Source organism: Oryzias latipes, chromosome 4 (assembly GCF_053564925.1).
Source record: "Oryzias latipes strain Hd-rR chromosome 4, Olatipes_Hd-rR_3.1".
NCBI classification, from domain to species: domain Eukaryota; kingdom Metazoa; phylum Chordata; class Actinopteri; order Beloniformes; family Adrianichthyidae; genus Oryzias; species Oryzias latipes.
In genome coordinates this window covers 6993751-7014205 of record NC_136240.1, presented here as the reverse complement: position 1 = coordinate 7014205, position 20455 = coordinate 6993751, and the positions used below count along the sequence as shown (strand labels likewise).

At 39.1% G+C, this 20455-nt stretch overlaps 1 protein-coding gene across 2 annotated transcripts in view; it reads left to right on the top strand.

The window, feature by feature from the left end:
• LOC105353880 (uncharacterized) overlaps positions 1-20455 on the top strand; it is a 98806-nt gene that overhangs the window by 10638 nt on the left and 67713 nt on the right. For both annotated transcript variants that reach the window (XM_023954030.2, XM_011473780.4), the window contains exon 3: positions 292-339. In XM_023954030.2, coding sequence (XP_023809798.1) covers positions 292-339 — 48 coding nt within the window. The remainder of the gene's footprint in view (positions 1-291; positions 340-20455) is intronic.

Below are 20455 nucleotides of genomic sequence, written 5' to 3'. Positions count from 1 at the left end.
CCCCGAGGTACAAAACACAAGAACAAAACAGAAAACAACAATGTGCTTTTCACTCAAGAGTTATATTTTCCCTTTGTTCCCCAAGGCCAGCCAACTATGCTGGCTTTTAGCAGTGTAATTAAATTAGCATTATTCCACATAACACACATTTGGGTTAAATATAGCCCAACAAACATAATTAGTTTATTGATCAAAACACAAACAAAAGATTCGCAACTCTTTCATGTCATTCTGAGAGAGAAGCTGCTTTTGTCTCTTAATGACTCTTAATGAAATGCTGTTCCCTTGCAGGGATGTGGGTGTGCCGACAGGCTGCAGTGCATCATCTGTAAGGCCAAGGTAAGTGTGCCGAGCCGGGCGGGCCTGCTGGACAAGCAGCTGGAAAAAACAAGATAAGCCAGCACCCCAGCTGATGATGTCTCATTCTTTAAAACTCTGCTGTGTGAAATGTCAGCACTGAGCGTTTACATCAAAACTGTTTAAGCCATTAAACAGTCTCTGCCTTCTACAGAACAGCTTTAACCGGAGCAGATCCATAATACTAATGAGCAATCAGTTCTTTGTTTTGCTCTGTGATTTAGCTGATTTACCAGCAGTTTTGCTGCTTATGAGCTGTAAGCTGTCTTCTATTTCTTATTATTGCAGCAGAACACTTGCAGCAGGGACGGAGAGTGAAACATTACAATGTTTGGCAAAGGATACAAGCCATGTAATGACAAAATCTGTATTCATTTCATGAGCAGAAATTAATCATGCTTTCCTGCCTTACGTTCCCAATGCAAATTTTCCAATGAGACATTGTGTGGGGTGTTTGGGCTTATTCCTGTGAAATGGTGGAGCTCATGTGTCATCACAGATGGGGCTGCATGCTGGATAAGGTGGCCACATTACTAACCATCTCCGATTAGGATGGGTGCTGTTGATGTGTTGCCTGTATTCATGCTTGTGCCGTGGGTCAGAGCATCACAAGCTGGCTGCTGAGTGTTTTATTTATTGTGGGTTTGCTGTCCGTTCCTGTGCCTGTGCATGGGGGCGATCCATTCTGTGGAGGGAAATGTCACAGTAACTTTGAGGATGACCTTTCAGGAGTTTAATGTATTTTAAACATGGAATCATGCACACACAAGCCAAATGAAGCATTTACAGCGAAAGCAAGTCTCCAGTGACGGTTATTATTCTTTCATGAATCTGTGCTTGTTTCCGTTCAGTCAAAAAAACAATTGGCCTGTAGTTTCAGGCTCTTTTCTGAGCCATGACAGCTGTTTATTCTACCTTCATGAAGAAGAAGATAAGAATGTACGGTAGTTCAATGTTTTCCTTTCATTCTGGAAAATCAACCATCACAGTGATTTCACTGATTGTCCACAAAATGTATTGCCCGCCAATTATTACATCTCAAATGAACATATAGAGAACATTTTAAACAACACTAGTTGTAAAACAATGGGGGGATAAAAACGGACAATGAAAGGAATGTAGTAAACGTAACATAACAAAAATAATAAAAAGGAAAACACAACAACTGGGCAAGAAAAGTGTCTCAGTTATGAGGAGTAATCCATTCTGTGCCTCAGAGGTGTTTTAAATTTAAAGATTTTGTTGACATACCATCAAGCTTTCAGACTATTTAGCACTTACTCTCAAAGACACAGTCAGCGAAACAACCAAAGGGTTTTCATGGTTATGTTGAAGAGTTAAGAAGATTCTCAGTTTTTCAACAACTATCTGATGGCACTGGTGACTCAGCCCCTCCCACAGATAACTGAGGGTGTATTCAGAGTGGGAAAACCATTAGTTCTGGACACGGTTCACTTAATTTGGTCCGGATCGAGTACCAAACCTTGCATTTGGTCTGTATTCAGACTGCTGTAAAAACGGCCTTTCGAAGATTCAAACCAAAGCTAGTAAACAACGCTGCATGAATAAAAATCTCTTTAGTAAGTGGTCAGGAATTACAAGGGCGGGGCAAAGCAACTAAAGGCAGAAATTATGGAAGTCCTGCGTTTTGCAGTCCTTTTCGGTGTAGTTTATTCAAACCTTTTATTTTTCTGACCGATTTTAAACATCTGTATCAACGTCGGACACTTTTTACTTACTTTTTTGGTCCAATGGAGTCAAGCTGCAGGGCGGTTACTGACAAGAAGACAGCTAAGAAGGTACACTTATAAGTGTTTATGACATATAGATTGTCAGGCAAACAGTGAGAAGCAATGTTTGTCATGTTAAAAGTTGTTTTAATGAGCCTGCATTCATCCGACCATATTTCAAGCAGTTAATGTGTCTCATCGTTGTGGCATTGTGGCATTGTTTTTGAGAAAATTCTGTTAACCCTATCCTAGACACTTTAACATTGGGAGCTGGGTCATCTAGACCCACTAGACAGTGCTCTGAATCTTTTTTCTTCAATGATTTGTGATCTTCACTGGTGTCCATGGATTACATGAAATCTTTCCACCTTTATCCACCTTTGTCATGGTAGGAATAACAGATCAATGGAAGGGTGGGGTCATCTAAGATAGAACAAGGGTTAAGGAACTACAAGGTAGCTTTTAGAGTGATGTCACAGCAGTGCCCGGGCGTGTGCCGCATAACGAGACTCAGAAAAGCGTGTAAAACACATTTTCAGCTGTGCTATAATGAAAATTGTAACTAGTAAACAGTTGGACCCTTTTTTTCTCTTTGAAAACATGACAATCTTTCTTTTACATTTATCCACAGCTCATGCGTTGCTTCTTTCATAATCTTTTTACAACACATAACCACCGGCTACGGTGACTGTTTTGGTCCAGTTGTTCCTCTCCAATTGTATCCAGACTGAGGAATCTCAAGGCGAACCAAAGCTTAGTTTGATTATAAACAAACCGAGACCCCCTCCAGAGATGGGTCCGGGAGCGGTTCCTGGTCCCGGATCAGAGTCCGCTTGGGTGTGTTCAGACTGAAACTTTGTTCTGGATCACAAACAAACAAACTCTGGTTCACTTTAAGCATATCAAATGTGCCCAGTCTGAATACACCCTGAATTATGTTCATTCAAAGATTTCTTCAGGCTCACTTGCAGTTGTCTGTCGATGTCAAAAAAGTTTTTTTCCTTAGAATAAGTGGTATATTTTTTGTGAAAAACGCAGTCTGTCACTGCTGAGGAAATTAACTGGTGTTACCTGCTACCGCTGCATCTGACCTCATTAGCTCAGTTGTTACCAAGCAACCGACACAACACCCTCTGGAGATCTGTGTGGGTTCCCCTTGTCTCCTTCTGTACTCCATTACCAAAAAGTAGATACCCTGTTTGGTTCTCAATGCTCATCATTTCACAAATAAAAAATCAATTAACTTACTGGCTGAGTTCATGCATTCAAGACCAACATATCAGCGTTCTTCAAAAGCAACTGCCAATCATCCCAGTCGATAAGAATCGACATACTGTAAACTAGTTAAAAAAAAGACCAGAAAAGTTGACTCAACCAAACACCAGCAAAATTGCATTGTTTATATAGAACACAGATATGAACACCGAGAACAAAAACTGTTTACTGAAGATGATGAAATATAAAAGAAAGGGTTTAAGGAAATGTCACAGATATACAAAGGCTTAATCCATGCTTGGAACTCAATATATAGAGAGATAAAGATACTGTTAAGGTGAGAAAAAATGAAATAAAATTACAAGCAGACTTTTAATAGGGCAGCTATTTTGATACCAAATTGATTTAAAGGATGCAGAAGAAATTTCATGTAGAAAAACCCACAAACTGTCTTTATTTTTCTTATTTTGCTAACATTTTTACACTTTGTAAGCATTTTTTGCATTCAAGCTGTTTGATAAAAGGAGAATAATTCAGTATATCTGCATTATAATCATGTGAAGCAATCGGTGGAGTGCTGCAGTTGTTTGCTCAAACACGGTTGGTGTCACGCTAACCTGCAGACTCTAACCTGTAGGTGAGAATGTCAGGCACATTTGTTTAAATGGAGGCCATTTCCTTGTTTGTCTCAGTCGCTGTCAGCATTTGGCTGCAGGCAAACCCAGTTTTTACTCGTTACGACTGTCTCTGCTTTTCTTGTAGCTGTGAGGAGATACTTTCTGCACTTTAGCAGCAACTTTACCTGACTGTTGCCTTCCAACCCTGTACTGATGGCATCATCATCATCATTGGGGATTAGGAGCAGACATTGAGGGTGTCAGAGAAGTTCCACTCAGAGGAGTGGACGGCCACAAGCTAGGAACAGGATCATGACTGGGGAATGGTGCGGATGGTTGGCATTATGGGAAGGTGGCTGAGACACTACCAGAGTTTGTTGATATGAAGTCTGCTGAAATAACTGTGTATCTATAATAACATTTTAATGTCTGCAGTGGCATGGCCCTTTAACATTTGTCCACAGAGAGATGTATATGTAGATCAGCTATGTCTCTAATGATAGCGATAATCATCTGGTGTGTGCTGCTTTCATTCTGTGATGCATTACAGCAATCATCCTTGGTTGGTGTGAAGAGGTTTTGGTCATTAAGAGCTCTGATCACGCTCTCCTCCTCAGTATGCCAAAGCATCTCTCTTTTCTATTGTTTATCCTGTTTGTCTTGTAAGTTGCTTCTCATTTTTGCAACGGCTCCTCAGATGTGGGCCATTTGTGTGAGTTATGCTAATTTGTTGGGGCAATGATTGCATTAATTTCATTAGCACACGGCCTCAAAGCAATAATTACCAGAGTAGGTGTGTCAGAAGCAATCATGTTAAAATTTGCCAGTTAATTATTAAGATTTTGTTCTGAGGGACCTGGATTTGACATGAGTCGCCGAGGGAAAAAAAGAGAGGAGGAAAGTTAATACATTCCAGAGGCTAAGGCTAGGTGCTTGTTGTTGAACACAGTGGGGGAGGTGATGGGACTGTGGGCCCACTGGCGCGATTTTTGCATGTTGACAGCTCACATTCTGGACTAATTATCACAAATAGTAGAGCTTTAGCTGGTGCGGGGTCAATCCAGAAGGGCTTAATTATATTGCAAAAGAGGACCGAGGTTGGCCTAATGGCCCCTTCTCCATCAGACCCATGCTCTGTGGAGATGCGTGAAAGTCTTACAAAAGATGTTTCTTTCCTTCTTTCTTTCAACCTGACAGAAATGCAGAGAAAAGATTTGCCTGAATATATGATTTAATTACATTGTTGTTGTTCATTAAAATTATGATCTGTGTAAAATGAGACATTTAGCATTTTGGGAATTAGTAAAAAAAAAAAAAGAAGAAGCATAGGAACGGGCCATTCTTTAGAATCACATTGCTTCTTGAAACAGAAACTTGAAATTCTTTCATAATAGTATTAACACAGAAATGGTTGTAGCTCAGTGGGCTGGTTGGCCTGTAACCTAACCTCAACCACAAACCTCTAGTTTGCTTTACTCTGCTGTGGCATAAACAAGACGCACATATAATGAAGAAAACCAAATGTAAAAACAGGAAAAAAGGAACGTAAAATCTGGCATTTTATACACCTTAACCCTTGTATTAGTTAGATCTGACATAAATATTTATTTTCCAAACTAAACATTTAAGCTATCTAAGATGTTAATGTCTGACCCATGTCAGTAGTTAACTCAATTCAGGTTTTTTAAAGAGAATACCTGCTGAGTTTCAAAATGAAAATAAATAAAAAAGTATTTTTGGATCAACTGTGCAATCTGCAGGTTAGCCCTTTAACACTTTAGCTTTAGCTCCAGTGTTAGCGGTGTTTGAATTGAGAATTGAATGAATGCAGAGAAAAGCTGCCTTGTGGTGATGCAATACTATGGTGGAGTGTTTACTGCCCAGCTGATTCTGATGGCTCTGCTCCAATATGGAACACTACGTCTAGGATAACCATTGGAATGATGTTTGTAATTGTAAGTGCATAGATGGTTGAAGAGTTACGTTATGTTACCATCTACGACTTCAAACACTCACGTAAAAAAAACTCCATTTCGCTTGGAATGCAGAAAATCCTTTGATTCTGATGAAGCTGTTCCACCGCACTTCATTGAACTAAAAGCAGGAAATGTTATGGAAGCCTCTCATGTGTCTCTGAGCTGCTGTCAGGACGGCAACGTGACAGGAGAGGGCACAGGAAACAAGCTCCTCCTTCATGGACTCACAGTAGTGTGTGTCTCTCCACATGCATGTTGGTCTAAACCAGTGTTTTCAACCTTTTTTGAGCCACGGCACACTTTAACCTTGACAAAAATCCTGCGGCACACCAGCATCCAAAGACTTTTGAAAAAAGGAGAAACTCATAGTCTGTATTGATCTACAGCCCCTCCGCAATCTCACATGCTTTTTTGTGATAATTGTTGCAGAAAAAGCTGGAAGCTGCAGCTGTTTTTTTCTAAAAGATGTAATAAAAGTTAAGTTAGAAGATTTAAAAACTCGGTGATGTGTGTTAGTTGTGGCTTTAAGATGTTTTACCTTGGAAGACTCATTGTGCGCTGAGACGCTGCAGCTAAATCGTGGGACCATCATTCTTATCAAAGTGTCTTTAATCAAATAAACATAAAGAAAAAAGTGTTTTATCAGAGCCTGTTTGGATGAACAAAGAGCTGATATCCTGGAGATGGAAAATGTTTTTACATCAGTGAATGAGGGCAATTTCCCCACGGCACACTTGACCATCTCCCACGGCACACTAGTGTGCCGCAGCACACTGGTTGAAAAACACTGCTTTAAACTAAAGAAAGATTTATCTGTTATTTTACACCGAAATAATTTGCATGTGTGCTTCATCAAATCAGCAACTATACATTATTAAACCCGGCTAAAAGTTAGCTTTCAGTGTTTTTTTTATAGATCATCTAGCAAACATCTAGAAAATACTGCTAAGCTTATTTTTATATTGAAAATCTAAAGTAAAAAATGATATATAACTGTGAATATAGATGAACACACAGAGAGGAGGATTGTCAAAGAAGGAATATGCAACCTAACCAAATGCTCAGTGCTGCATTGTAGTGTTTTTTCATGCTCAGTGGGGTTGGACATTACACTACTGCGTTAAGATAAATGAGAGGAGGAAGTACATTTTATCTTCCACGTTCAATAGGTGGTGTGTTGCCGCTCTCAGTTTGTTTGAAAAATTTAAAGTAGCAGTGCAGCATTTTGCTGTTTTACTTTTTTGTTGCATACAAAGACGTAAATTAACAATTGGTACATTTTTGTTAGGGAGATACCATGTCAAACAATGTGCACCGCAGCAGTGTTTAGTACTTTTAGAACATTGAACATCTTTTTTTTAATATGTAACGTTTGGGCTCAAGTTCAGTGACCTACCCCTACACCTTCTCCCCACCTCTACATTTAGTCCTACAAATGGAGAGTTATACGGAGAAGAATAGTGTCTCAATGTGACTCAATAGTGACTTAATGACCTTAGCAATAGTCGTGGGTCAGCTACATTGGCGCGAGCCGCCAGCCCTCTGAAAATGTATAACTTTAAAAGGTCATGCTAAAACAAAAAGTCATTACTTACAGTAAGATGTAAACTTCTCTGCCTGGGTTTACACTAAAATGAAGAAAGGCTTTTCTCCTCCACGGCACATCGTGACACAGAATAGTTTTTTTAAGGCCTAACCCTCGTGGCGGAGGGATGCCAAGCCCTACGCTGAGAGGGTTAACAATATCGGACCACCCTATCCCTCCAAATGCCTCTACAATTGGAGGGGTAGGGAGAAGCCAAAGGTGTCGGGGAAGAATTCGGATTTGGCCTAAGATTTGGCCTTTTGTTTCCAAAATAAGGCTGAGAGGAACATGTTGACATGTGCTGTATATTCTGCACTATAAGGCTGACTTAAAAGCCTTTATGTTTTTCAATAAACAAATGGAGAGAGCCTTATATATGGATATATTCTGGTTGTACTCACTGACTTAGAAGCAATTTTAAAAGATACATGGTGCTTTATAATCTGATGCGCCCTGGAGTACAAACAATGCAGTTCCATAAAAACTCAAGCTGTTGTCCAAGTAAGTCAACAGTGTTAATTCATTTGTGCTTATCTTATGCCTCTTTGTGTTAAACAACTTGTTACTACAATTATCCAAATTTGACTTTGAAATGCATCACATTTTCTGCTGCTAAGGTACGAATTTGGTTAAACAAAACCTTCATCAAGATTTATTTCTCATCACATTATGATTATTACTGCAACCAAGCGTTACCATTCTCAGCCATGTGTCCGTTTTTGAGCTTCACGTCCTTTTCTTTCTCCTGTCCATCATGCCCAAAAGACCTGGATACATGAAAAACCAGGATCAAGCAGGTCCCTCTGTCATTTCCAAACTGTCTGACTTCACAGTAACTTTCTCAACCTTCAAATCATTAAACACAAACGCTGTACCCAAATGACAAAGCTGACGCCAAAGAGTTCTCTGCAGAAAGATTCCACATTTCAGTCCAACAATGATGGATGAGCTGTATGAAGGAATTTATCTTTTCACGTTAAACTTCCTCAGTGTGTTCTCTGTAAGCACAAAAACAGCTTACCTTGTGTCCAAAGAAAGAGAAATCACTTTCAGGTGCATTGCTATTCAGGTAGCTAACAAAAGATGAGTTGGATAATGACAGGAAATGATATCTGTTAAAAGTAAGGTTTGAAGTTCACACGTCGTCATTATCCATGAAATCAACTTTTTCTCTGGCTATATCTCTCCCCCCACAATTTACCTTTGTCTTCAAACAGCCCCAAAGCAATCATTATGCTCAGACATAATGCACCATAATGACAGTAATTTCAGCATCAAATTTTCAAATGTGAGGCCTTAATTCATTGTGGTTAAGTAGCTTAGTTGTAATGCACATTTCCTACCCTTCTTAGCAGAGTGCTCAAGGAAGTAGATCAGTGCAAGCACGAACATTTTAAAGGCTCAGTCTAAATTACACGAGGTACAGCATGTGCTGGCGGTTTAAAATATGAAAAGTCTTCCAGAGTGTTCTCAGTTTTCCATTCTCCCTGATGTCGGATCAAATGTTTCTGGTTTACTTCATGTTTGTTCTTTACTAGTTTATGTGACACTTTGGCATGTATGTCACACCATGAATTGTGTTAAAATAGGGCTATAAGGATTCATTTTAACAACCTTTCGATTGCTTGCTGATACAGTTCACAGTCGATATTGGTTGATTTTGAACGATCTGATTCACTGATCTAAAATGGATCCAGAACATCTTTATCCAAAACTTCCACCAGTGAGACTCAGACAGAAATTCCTGCTACTAAACAGTGAAGTTTTCCAGATTTTTGGATTTCTTCCAGATCATTTAGTGTAAATGAAATGTGTCCAAACAAATAAGTAAACTAGAATGAATGTCAAATCCATTCACATTTTAGTTTCCTAAAGTTCAGTCCACTTTTGTTTTCCACATCCAAAGAATCCAAAGGGAACATTCTTAGAACATTCTAGAACACTGGATGGTCACATGACTTTCTAAATTCAAAGTGTTTCCACTCATTGGACTGGAATGATGGACTGATCAGTTTTTGATGACATCACATGTGTGTTGTCCACTGCACTTGTTCATTTTCATTATACAGTAAAATAAACTCACTGTGTCTCAATCCAAATGGTATTTTCCAATGTATTTCTTTTTACGATTTTATAATAATATAGGTCAATTTGATTAAAACTTGACATATAAATCTGGTTGGATCATGGGAATATATTTGGAGTCATCTCATAAGTCGATTAATCGTTACACCTCTAGGATGAAAAGAACAGTGTTCAACATAATCAAAGTTGAAAGTATAAGCACACACTCACACACACACACTTCCTTTTGACCCATATGGTCTTATTGAAGTTTTCATCGGTTTTCAAATGAGGCTCTTAACTCTCCGTTTATATAAAAACTAAAATACAAATACAACATAGTAATTGGGTGGCCGTTACGTTTAGAAATGATTTTAGCAAAACCTTTTGGAGGAATTGTAGAATATTTCATTTTATTTTTCATGTTGACTGGCCCTGAGCAGAACCTCACAGACGCATATTAGCCAGTGTTGAAATTTCTATTTTTATGTGAACATCTAAATGAACTTTGGCCTATTATTCCTAGCTATGTGTTGGTGGTTAGATTTTCTTATTTTAGTTTGTTTGGTTTTTGCCTTGTTTAATGCCTTTGTCTGTTCATCATTTGCCTCTTTAGGTTCTGTTCCACTACTCCCTTTTTTTTAGGGACCTGTGAAACCCATCTGTGTTTAGTGTTTTTTTTTAACGTATTTTAAGTTATTATTTATTTATTTTTGCTATTTTAATCTCTTGAAAATGTTGAATCTGCTTCTGTTTTTCTGTCAATCACCAGTTAGCGATTTAAAAACTTCATAAAAGCTGATGCGTGCAGTACTCCTGCTTAACTGTCAGTCACACAACAGGTTTTGGAGGAAATTCAACATTTTTACTGCATCTTTGCATCTCCCTTTGACAGATGTGTTGTGCAACGTTACCCAAAAAGAACGTTGTTTTTTTTAAATTACAGCCTAAGAGGGCAATAGTTCCTAGAATACAAAACCTATCATTTCTGTGTCAACTGATAAGTGGAATTTATCAGTAAAAAAAAATGATGTCACACATAACTGTGCGTATTTGTATATGCCGTGTGTGGCAAGGCAAGGCAAGGCAAGGCAAGTTTATTTAAATAGCACATTTCCTGTACAGAGACAATTCAAAGTGCTTTACATAAAAAATTAAAAGAACAATTAAAAACAAATAGTAAAAATGTGATCATTAAAATAAAGTTAAACGAGTAAAGTATAGTAAACAAGATTTGAATTTAAAACAAGCATAGATAAACAGTGCGGACATAAACTTTTGAATACATATTAATTAAATGCAGCTGAGAACAGGTACGTTTTTAACCCGGATTTAAAGACACTAAGTGTTTCAGCAGATCTCATGTTTTCTGGAAGTCTATTCCAGATCTGTGGAGCATAGAAAGTGAATGCAGCTTCTCCATGCTTAGTTCTGGCTCTAGGGACTGATAAAAGACCAGATCCAGAAGAGCGGAGAGGTCTGGCTGGTACATACTGGGTCAGGAGGTCAGCCATGTATTTTGGTGCTAAACCATTCAAAGCTTTATAAACCAGTAGCAGAACTTTAAAGTCTATCCTCTGACAAACAGGTAGCCAGTGCAAAGACCTCAAAACTGGACTAATGTGGTCCACTTTCCTGGTCCCTGTGAGAACCCGGGCAGCAGAGTTCTGAATAAGCTGCAATTTCCTGATGGATTTTTTTGGTAGTCCTGTAAACACACTGTTACAGTAATCATGTGGACTAAAGATGAAAGCATGCACTAGTTTCTCCAGGTCCTGCTTAGACATCAGATCTTTAATCCTTGAGATGTTTTTGAGATGATAATAGGCTGATTTTGTAACTGCCTTAATGTGTTTATCAAAATTTAGGTCTGTGTCTATCAATACACCCAAGTTTTTGGCCTGGTTGGTAGTTTTTAGTTGAATGGATTGAAGCTCTATAATGACGTCCAACCTTTTTTCTTTAGCCCCAAAGACAATAACCTCAGTTTTGTTTTTATTTAGCTGAAGTAAATTATGGCACATCCAGTCATTAATTTCCTCAATGCATTTACCAAGAGCCTGTACAGGGCCTCGATCGCCTGGTGTCAGTCTAATATATATCTGTGTATCATCTGCATAACTATGGTAGCTAATGTTGTTGTTCTTTATCACTTGGGCCAGTGGGAGCATGTAGATGTTAAATAGAAGTGTGCTCTAGAAAGCATTTGGAAAAGCTGACTGGGGTTCTGGTTTGGTTCTGCTGATTCCACTGAGTTTGAAATGTGACAAAGGGGTTTTTGTTTTGTTTCAAGCCTAATTCTGTGTGTACTTTGGCAGGATCGCCACAGCTAGTTCTATGAAACTAAAGGATTGTAGTTCTCACTCTATCGTAGAACAAACCAGACTCTGAAGATGCAACTTTTGGTGGGTAAAAGTTTTTTTTGTTTGTTTGTTTTTTTGTAAATAAAGTTCAAGTGTTGGTATTGTGGGTGGTGAATATTAGAGGTAAGTGGACAGAAAAAGATGGATATACAAATTACACAACAACAATGTAACACGGTTAGCATTGGAAATCAGCATGGACTGATTGAAACATTTTGAGAGGTGCTAAAGTTAAAGTATGTTGATGATGGAAAGCTGATCGTTTGATGATTTTTGGAGTGATGGGGTGGAGTCAGCATGTGCTGATGTAAAGATAGAAAAAGAAAAACCCAATGACATCATTGGGGGCTGCTTCACAGTTGTATACTGCATGTTGATGTTCTCCATTGTTGCCCCTGTTTACCATGTCCACTTCCATTTTGATTGAATTCCTCAGTGGGTGGCTCACTGCCATGTGGTAATGCTGTCATACTCATTGTATTGGAAGCAGTTTCTGTCAAAAGGACAACCAATCAAGTAAAGGGAAATGAAAATCAAATCAGAACAAAGGCTCAAACAGTCTTTTCCTGTTTCTGAACCTCTGAGAGCTGACATGGAGTTACATGCGCCTCTTTTGTGCTTTTACTCTTGTTTGTCTTATTTTTGAAAAATGGAACATATTTAAAAACAGAAAAAAACATCCAGTTTTTGCTGGGTTAGGATACGGAGATGGTTGCTCTTTGGCTGCTCCCTTTAGGGGTTGGTTTGCCACAGGGATTCATCCACCTCCATCACCTCCCTCTCCTCTGCATCCTTTTTAAATCCTTTTTAAATCCAAAAAGCTGCAGAGTGTAAGTTTTTTGTGTGACAGCTGCCGAAAAGTATGGAAGCTCAGAATGTGAGCAGAAGAATTTGATTTTCACACATTTCATTTATTACAATATATTTGCAGTGTAATGCAATGCAATGTGTATCACTTTTCTGCAGGTACATCATCTAAAGCTCACAAAGCACATTTTTAAAGGATAATTTTTGATTCATTTTAGACCAACATTTTAAAGGATTTGACTAAACAAATCCCTACTCAAACTAAAAAAGAAATGTTGTTTCCTTCTTTTATTTTCTTAAAGCTTAGAATCGTCTCACCTAAAAAAAAACAAAGGATCTTACTCTGAAAATTCCTTCCTTTTTCTTATAATAATTCTAATGATTCTGATTTAGTCCTCAAAGCTAAAGTTGCACTGTGTCAGTACATCTTTAAAGCAAACAGTAGAAGTAACATGCCATCTGTATAAATTCTCTATACATGGTTGGTTTTTACTTCCTCTCTTAAAAATGAATGACTTGAAACTTATTGTTGTTGAGAGGCGTTTGAAAGTTAAAAAAAAAAAAAGACCAACAGAACACTAAAGAAGACATGCAAAAGTAAAAATAACCCTGATTATGAAGAAGCACAGTGTCATGACATTCACTGATATGTGCCCGCACATTATCAGAGCCAATTCTGCCACAAAATAACGACTTATTTCTGGGTTCAACAGCAGAGCCTGTGCCTTTTGGATTCATCACAAATGTAAACATAATGCCTTTGTCTGAGCTCACAGTAGGACCGGGTTACACAGCAGGACCGTGACCTCATTACAGTGATTTGTTGGCGCTGAAAACTACAATAGTCCTCGTTAGAAGTGACACTTCTGGACGTGGCAGAGAGCCTTAAAGTATGTAAAGGAGTCATCCTTAACATCATGTAAACAAGGAAGCTGGAAGTAGACACGCTACTTCTGTCTGTGCTGCTTTTGACCTGCGCAAACCTTTCACATCTGTACTTGTTTATTAATCAACGTTTTCCTCTCAGCAGACCTTGCTAGTTGAGATCAGCATTCTCATTACCGGGGTCCCCACAGCCATGATGTACAAAATCTTTTGGTTCCAAACTGAGCAGTAAATTTTGAGGGAATCTGACATGCCTGCCCGAGGGTTACAGCAGAATGCTAGCGAGGCCACAGCGACATTTCCATCACCATACAGCCCGGCGCACCATACATCAGCTCGGCGCCCAACTTCTCCCAGTCAGTGGCAATTTCAGACGTAAGACTTTATTAGTATCCCTCCCATCTCTGCGGTGTAATGAACGAGGCCATTTAGAGCAGATTTACGGTTTCTTTAAAACTTGATTGCATAGAATTTGAGAATTATTCATAAGACTTGAGCATCATCTGTCACACTGCAAGTGCTGTTTTGTTGAGAACAAATGGTTTTGTTGTACATTTTCAAATGAACTCCTTCTTCTACACCTCTGAAATGAGCCATTTGTATGCATATATGTCCACATAGAGGCTGTAATTAAAGAGCACGCGGCTGGAGTGACAACCCGCAGTCAAGTTTTCTTGAAAGTGCCATCATTGCGCTGGTGGAGCTGATGTAAATGCAAATGCCCAAGAAGACCCTCAAGTATAGAAAGATGCTTTTCTCTGACTGGTTTCATGCATATATGATAAACACCAGATTCAAGTTTTCCAAGGTAATCTCTACTCTGATTAAACAGTTCACAGAAATCATGAAATGATTCCCCCTTGAGGTACATTTCATTGTTTCCACCATGAGAGCGAAGAAGCGTCCTCGCCTTGTTACAAAGATTATTGTGCTCACTTCCTGAGGCGGTGTGGCCGCGCTTTGTGTGCCGTGCCCAGATCATCTCTCAATTACACAAAGATCCCGAGGCAGAGGGTGGGGACGGGAGTGAAGGACCAGTTCTACCCACACACACTGGCGGCCTCGCTGCCGATGCTCAGAGGCACGGCTCGCCGCGGCGCAGCCGTGAATGAGGCCTCTCAGGATAGATTTACACACAAATAAAAAACCGCCTTATCTTGGCCCACATGTGAACGAGAACTGATTACACGGTCTACATTTCAATGCTCAGGTTAAATGGAGTCAATTTCCTATGGCCTATTTAAACCACTTCCAACCTGCAAACATAATGAAACCAAATCCAATTTAACAGCACTAAACCCTCAGAAAAAGGCAGCTGTCCATCTGAGGAAGTGTTCAGAAACAATCCTGCCTGGCAGACGGCACGCTTTCATGAGTCTTTTTTATTCCTCCTGTCCAGCAGATAGAAGCTGAGAGCCAGCTGTTGTTGTTCATGCATTGGTGTTTCTGCTATAACGGCTATAAATTAAATATTCTTTATGTTCTTCATCATCAGAAAAATACTACAATATGTTCAAAACACCAAAATATCATTTTCATTGCAGTGGGTATTTAATGGTAATCATCTTCTAAGTAACTGTTGATCTGAAATTTTATACCAAATAATAAACAAATTTAACAAAATAGAATATTTTTTTATTTTTAGAAAAGTTCCCTTTGATAGTGCTGCAGCTCGTTGTTGTCACTCAGCACACATTCAGGAAACAAACCAACACACTCAAGTTCTGTTAAGAGCATCATTCCCTTCCACCGATATTTCCAAACCTTGTTTCATCCACGCAAAAAGTCAAAGAGCATTTCTCAAAGACACAGGCATGTTGTCAGGTTAGGGGCTTTCGAGCTGCTGTCTCATTGATGAGGAGAGCACTTCCAGAACGATCATTCGCCCCCCCTCCTCCTTCACTCATGCAGGAACAGGAAAAACAGACAAGGTCAAGTCATTCTTGAAAGGCATTTCCTTCTGTGCATTATAAAAAAAAATAAATAAATAACTTTTGACAAAGAGAAAACCCAGGTTATGAGCATTTCCCATGAATGTGGGGGCCAGATTTGAATTCTACTAAGTTTGAAGAAGTGGAGTCAGGCTGGGGTTCCGTTAAGGTCAGAGTGGCGGGCTCATTGAGACGGATGGGTGTGTGCGTGCGTGTGCACGTGTGTTAAAGTGGGAACACATGGGTGTTCTGCTCTTAAAGTCCCACGTAGCCATATCGCAGCGCCTCACCAAACCTCTTGATTAGATGTGCTTTTATGTTTGGATGGTCCATTTAATTAGGTTATGTACCAGATAAAGGCCAGCCAAAAGTAATCACAAGGATTATTTACTCTTGTTAATTGAGGTTCCATCTTAACACCCCAACTAAAGGTTAATGTTCTCTTGGTGTATTATTTACTGCCCACGCTCCGGAGGCTGGAACACACCACACAGGAAGGAGGGCGGACTCCACAGGTACAAATGATTTGCAGCTTATTATTGACAGTGGCTGAACTTTGGATGGTTAATGGTCCAGCTTCTGAAATCCCTCCTACCTTCATTTGTTCAATCTGACTTGGGCTGTCATCTGTGAAGCTGGGGTTTCCTGGAGGTGGGCGCAGCCCCGCGCCAAACGTAATCCCTCCTTTGACGAAGCCAGATCGTTCTTGTGCACATGTAAATCACAGGGCCAGCTTAAAAGTGAATCGGAAAGGTAGATTTGAAGTGACACTGAGTGATTAATTCAGCTGCTCTCCAAATGACCCTCATTTCTGTCTTCATAGGAAAGCTTTCCAATAGTGATTAAAATTACAAAAATTTGAGCCTGTACGTTAATAAAAATGCTAATTTGACTAGTATCTGATTTAATTGAGTCTGAAGAAGTACTTAGACATGTTTGCACCCAAGAATATCTACAAGGCTCAGCTGCAAAAAAGCTGGAACATCCAGCTGTCAAGATAATAAATTTGACTGTTTCATCACAGTAATCTTCATACAATCTTTCTTTTGTGCTGGTCTCAACCACTTGCTGCAAATCTAATAAATCACCTCTGGGTTTGGGATTATTTCATGAGATTTAGTGTTACTGAAATATGCTCAGATGAGTCAAAACCCAGCAATTCAGCCAGTTTCTTAACCCCCATGGACTCAAACTAGACATAAATACAGTTAATGTCAGCCTGCATCAAATGTCTGCAAAGTGTGCATGACGAACATGCTGGACTGCAGTCTGTTGAAGGACAAAGACTATGTTATAGTTTCTTCAACAACATCCCCATAAATGGTTTTACCAAATCTAGCTGAAATCCATTCATCTTCTGATCCCACTGAAACTCTTTTGGGGCTGTGTGGTTGTCGGAGCCAACCCAGCCGCTGTAGGGGGCAAATGTGGGGTACGTCCTGAACAGGTCACCTGTCTGCTGCAGGGCCCCACTTTCACATTTAGAGATACAGATTAAACTATGAAGGATGACTGTGGAAGGAAACCAGAGTTCCCAGAGATGCACAAGGAGAACATGCAAACCCCTCACTGAGAGGACCCAGCTGGGATTTAAACCAGGAAGAGTGTTAACCACTGCACCATCATGCAGCCCCCTGATATTCAACACTCACTAAATAGCTATTTAACATGTATTCAATCCCCCACCCCTTTCAAACCCTTAATAAGTCACAAGATTTATGGAAACTTTCCACTCCTCTTTGGCTCTTTCAGGACAAAATTAACGATTTACCAGGCGCATAGAGAAGAACGTTGTCTTGGTTCTGCCATGCAGCCTTTTCCCCTGGTTGAACACGCCCCTAACACCTCACTAGCAAGCCGTCCGGTTGTTGACCGTGTCTGATCTCCCAACTATCGTTCTCCTTTTGATGAAGAAGAGAGGAGGATTCGCTTATGCAACATTTTGTTTTCTAGGAGTTTTCTGCTGTTATTTTTATAACAAAAGAAAATCTGACAAAGTAGAGTTAAGTAACAAACAGACAAAAGAAAATACAAATTATGATACGAATGAAGTACGTTGCATTCCATTTTTTTTTTACCACTCATCCTAAGGCAGATTTAAACAGATTCAGTCAAACCCAGAATGTATTTTGGTGTTCAGTTAGACTAAATAGGAAAAAAAATACATATATCTTTACATCATTCATGGTCATGGAAACAAAAAACAGATACATCTAGGCTGTAGGTATGATGAGAGAGAGCTCTCCTAAATGATGTTTGTTGCACATCTTTAACTGATGCTTAAGACGTACAAGAACGTCTACAAGTAGGAAAGCTGTTCAAATCTTTAGTCTGAAACACAAAATTCTTCAGAACTTTAGAACCAGGTTGTCCTTTTATGGCGTTTCATTCACCTGTCTTTCTGTCGAGCAGCACACAAGTCTCATACATCTTGATTCTTGCAACTAAATATAAATATTGATTGCATATTACATTTAAAAAAAGACAAATTAGTCCTTATTTTGTCTATTTCCTCTGAAATCCAGTGTTTCCTAACTGATCACAAGCAGTTTCTACTTTTCAATAATCAAACTTTCATTTTTTTAACATGCTCAGTATTTGTTGAACTGTTTGTTTAAGGTATTTCAACGTTTGTATTTGAATTATGAAAAAAAGATCACTTCTATTCAATCGTCAAGACAATGGAATGTTTACAATGATAATATAGAAGGATTTTAGACCGACTTGTAAAAATGTTTTTTTTTATGTGTTTGTTTCTGTTTGCAAAGACCAAACCCCAACAACAGAAACCGATCTCAAGGTAAACTTGACGCTCTTGTTCAGCTATCTGTGCTTTTTTTTTTTTAAAGTTAGTTAAGAGGCAATGATAGAAAGGTGGGGTTAATGGCAGCCATGGCTGTTGATCCCTGCAAGACTTGCAGAAAATTCTTTTCGGAGAATAATTTCTCTTTCCCTAATTTCTTCATCATACGAGGCCAAGTGCTCTGTCTCTCTCTCTCTCAGGGCTATCATTTTTCTGCGTCTGTTTGCAATACCACAGAGCTCGTAAGGCTTTATCTGCAAAGACAATGAGCTACCCATAACGCTGTTGCCCTGGGAGGATGTGGGGTGGGCACAGCCGGCCTCCCTCTGTAGGCAGAATCGTGTTACGTGTGTGGAGCTCCGTCTCTCTTGTCTGTGTCAATTCTCAGTGGCTTTGTTAAGCACAGAGTTGGTTGCTGGGATTACTGTTTGTGGGTGTACTCTGGCTTGTTTTGAGCAGCCTGAGCTTCAGGTTTCTGACAGTGAAAGCCATTAGAAATGAGCAATGTCAGTGGCAGGAAATACCAACACAATTTCAGCCTTTGCACCGAGACTCGGGAGGAAAATGGTCTCGCAAAAGTCTCCAGTTTTTGGGAGCAATTTGGCTCGGAGCTATGGATAATGGTTTACTTACTCCTCGACAGACCCTCAGGCTTCGGCTAGTTTCAAATTGTCAAGCTGCTCTCATTAACTCCCATAACTCCTGGAGAAATAAGTCCCATACTGGGGGCCTCACAAGTGGAGGTGCAATGGACTGACAAGCAAGTTAACAAGCATAAACTGGTACTCAAGCAGACATTTTGAGCTGCGCTCCTGATCTCTGCAGGACAGTTCCTCTTCATTAATTATGTTTTTTGCTGTTTCTCTGAGACGAGAAGATGCAGCCAGATTGACTTATATCCACAAGTTTGTCTTCAGGCGTGTTCGGTGTTTATGCTTGATGAGATGATGTCATACATCGGACATCAAGGCTGAGGGTTCGGCTGTTGACGCAACAAAAAAATACTGCAAAGAACCAACAATCGTCCAAAGAATGATGTAAAACATTATTGGAGCCATATTTATACTGACAGATACATGAAAAATATCATATTCTTTATATTCTCAATGGTAGAAAATGTATATGGATTATTATTGTTTATTTACTTTAAGGTGATTTGAAATCTTTCTGACCGAACCAAAACCTGCAGATTGTCCTGATTGTTAAGCAGCAGAGATGCGTGGCAGTGTAGAAATCATTTATCAATCCTCATAAATGAATGAGTCATTTAACATTTAAGACTGAAAAATGTTCTGTAATTTTTTACTTATTACATGTTTAGTCATTATTTAATTCATTTGCGAAAAATAAAAAAAGAAAGAAAAGAAAAGTACTTTAAAACCCATTTTATTTAAAGAAACAAAAAAAAAAACTAAAAAGTAGACAAAATGTTTTTTCTGTCGGCTTAGGGTTAATCTAAAAATAAACATAAAAACAACTTATAGAAGCAATGTTAGCCCAAAACAAAATTTTATATGAAATATTGTAGATGTTGAGAAACAGCTCAAACATTAGAATAACAAAGAACATATGGGAAAAAAGAAGGACAAGAGAAAAAAGCTGAAACACATGACACACACGTGTTCCTAGTGTAGCATCTCATAGCTCAAACCTCCAGAATCCAGGTGTGTGTCAGAGCGAGTCTTGAATGATAACCCATTTGGGCTTAGTGTTCCTGAGAAAGCACACTTCCACCATGCTCCCTTTGTCACACTCTGAACTCAAAGAAGAAGAAACAGGGTTGGGCTGCTGTTCCTAAAATGATTCTTTTTGCCTTAACAGTCTTTTTACAAAAAACAAAAAATTTTTAGCTGCCTGGAAATCAACGTTTCTCAATTATGAATCAGAGGGTACAGTGGCCCAGAAGGGTCACAACACTTTAGATTTCACAACACAAAATAACATACTACAATTCGTCACAGCACAACAAAATAACTCACAATACCTCAAATGCTGTCACATTTGAACGTTTATCAGAAGAGTTATTGAGGGCAATAGTTCGTATCTGTGAATATCTTTCAAACTTTACCGAACTGATATTTTTCTTATTTTCATGGTGACAATAATAATAATAAAAAGGTCT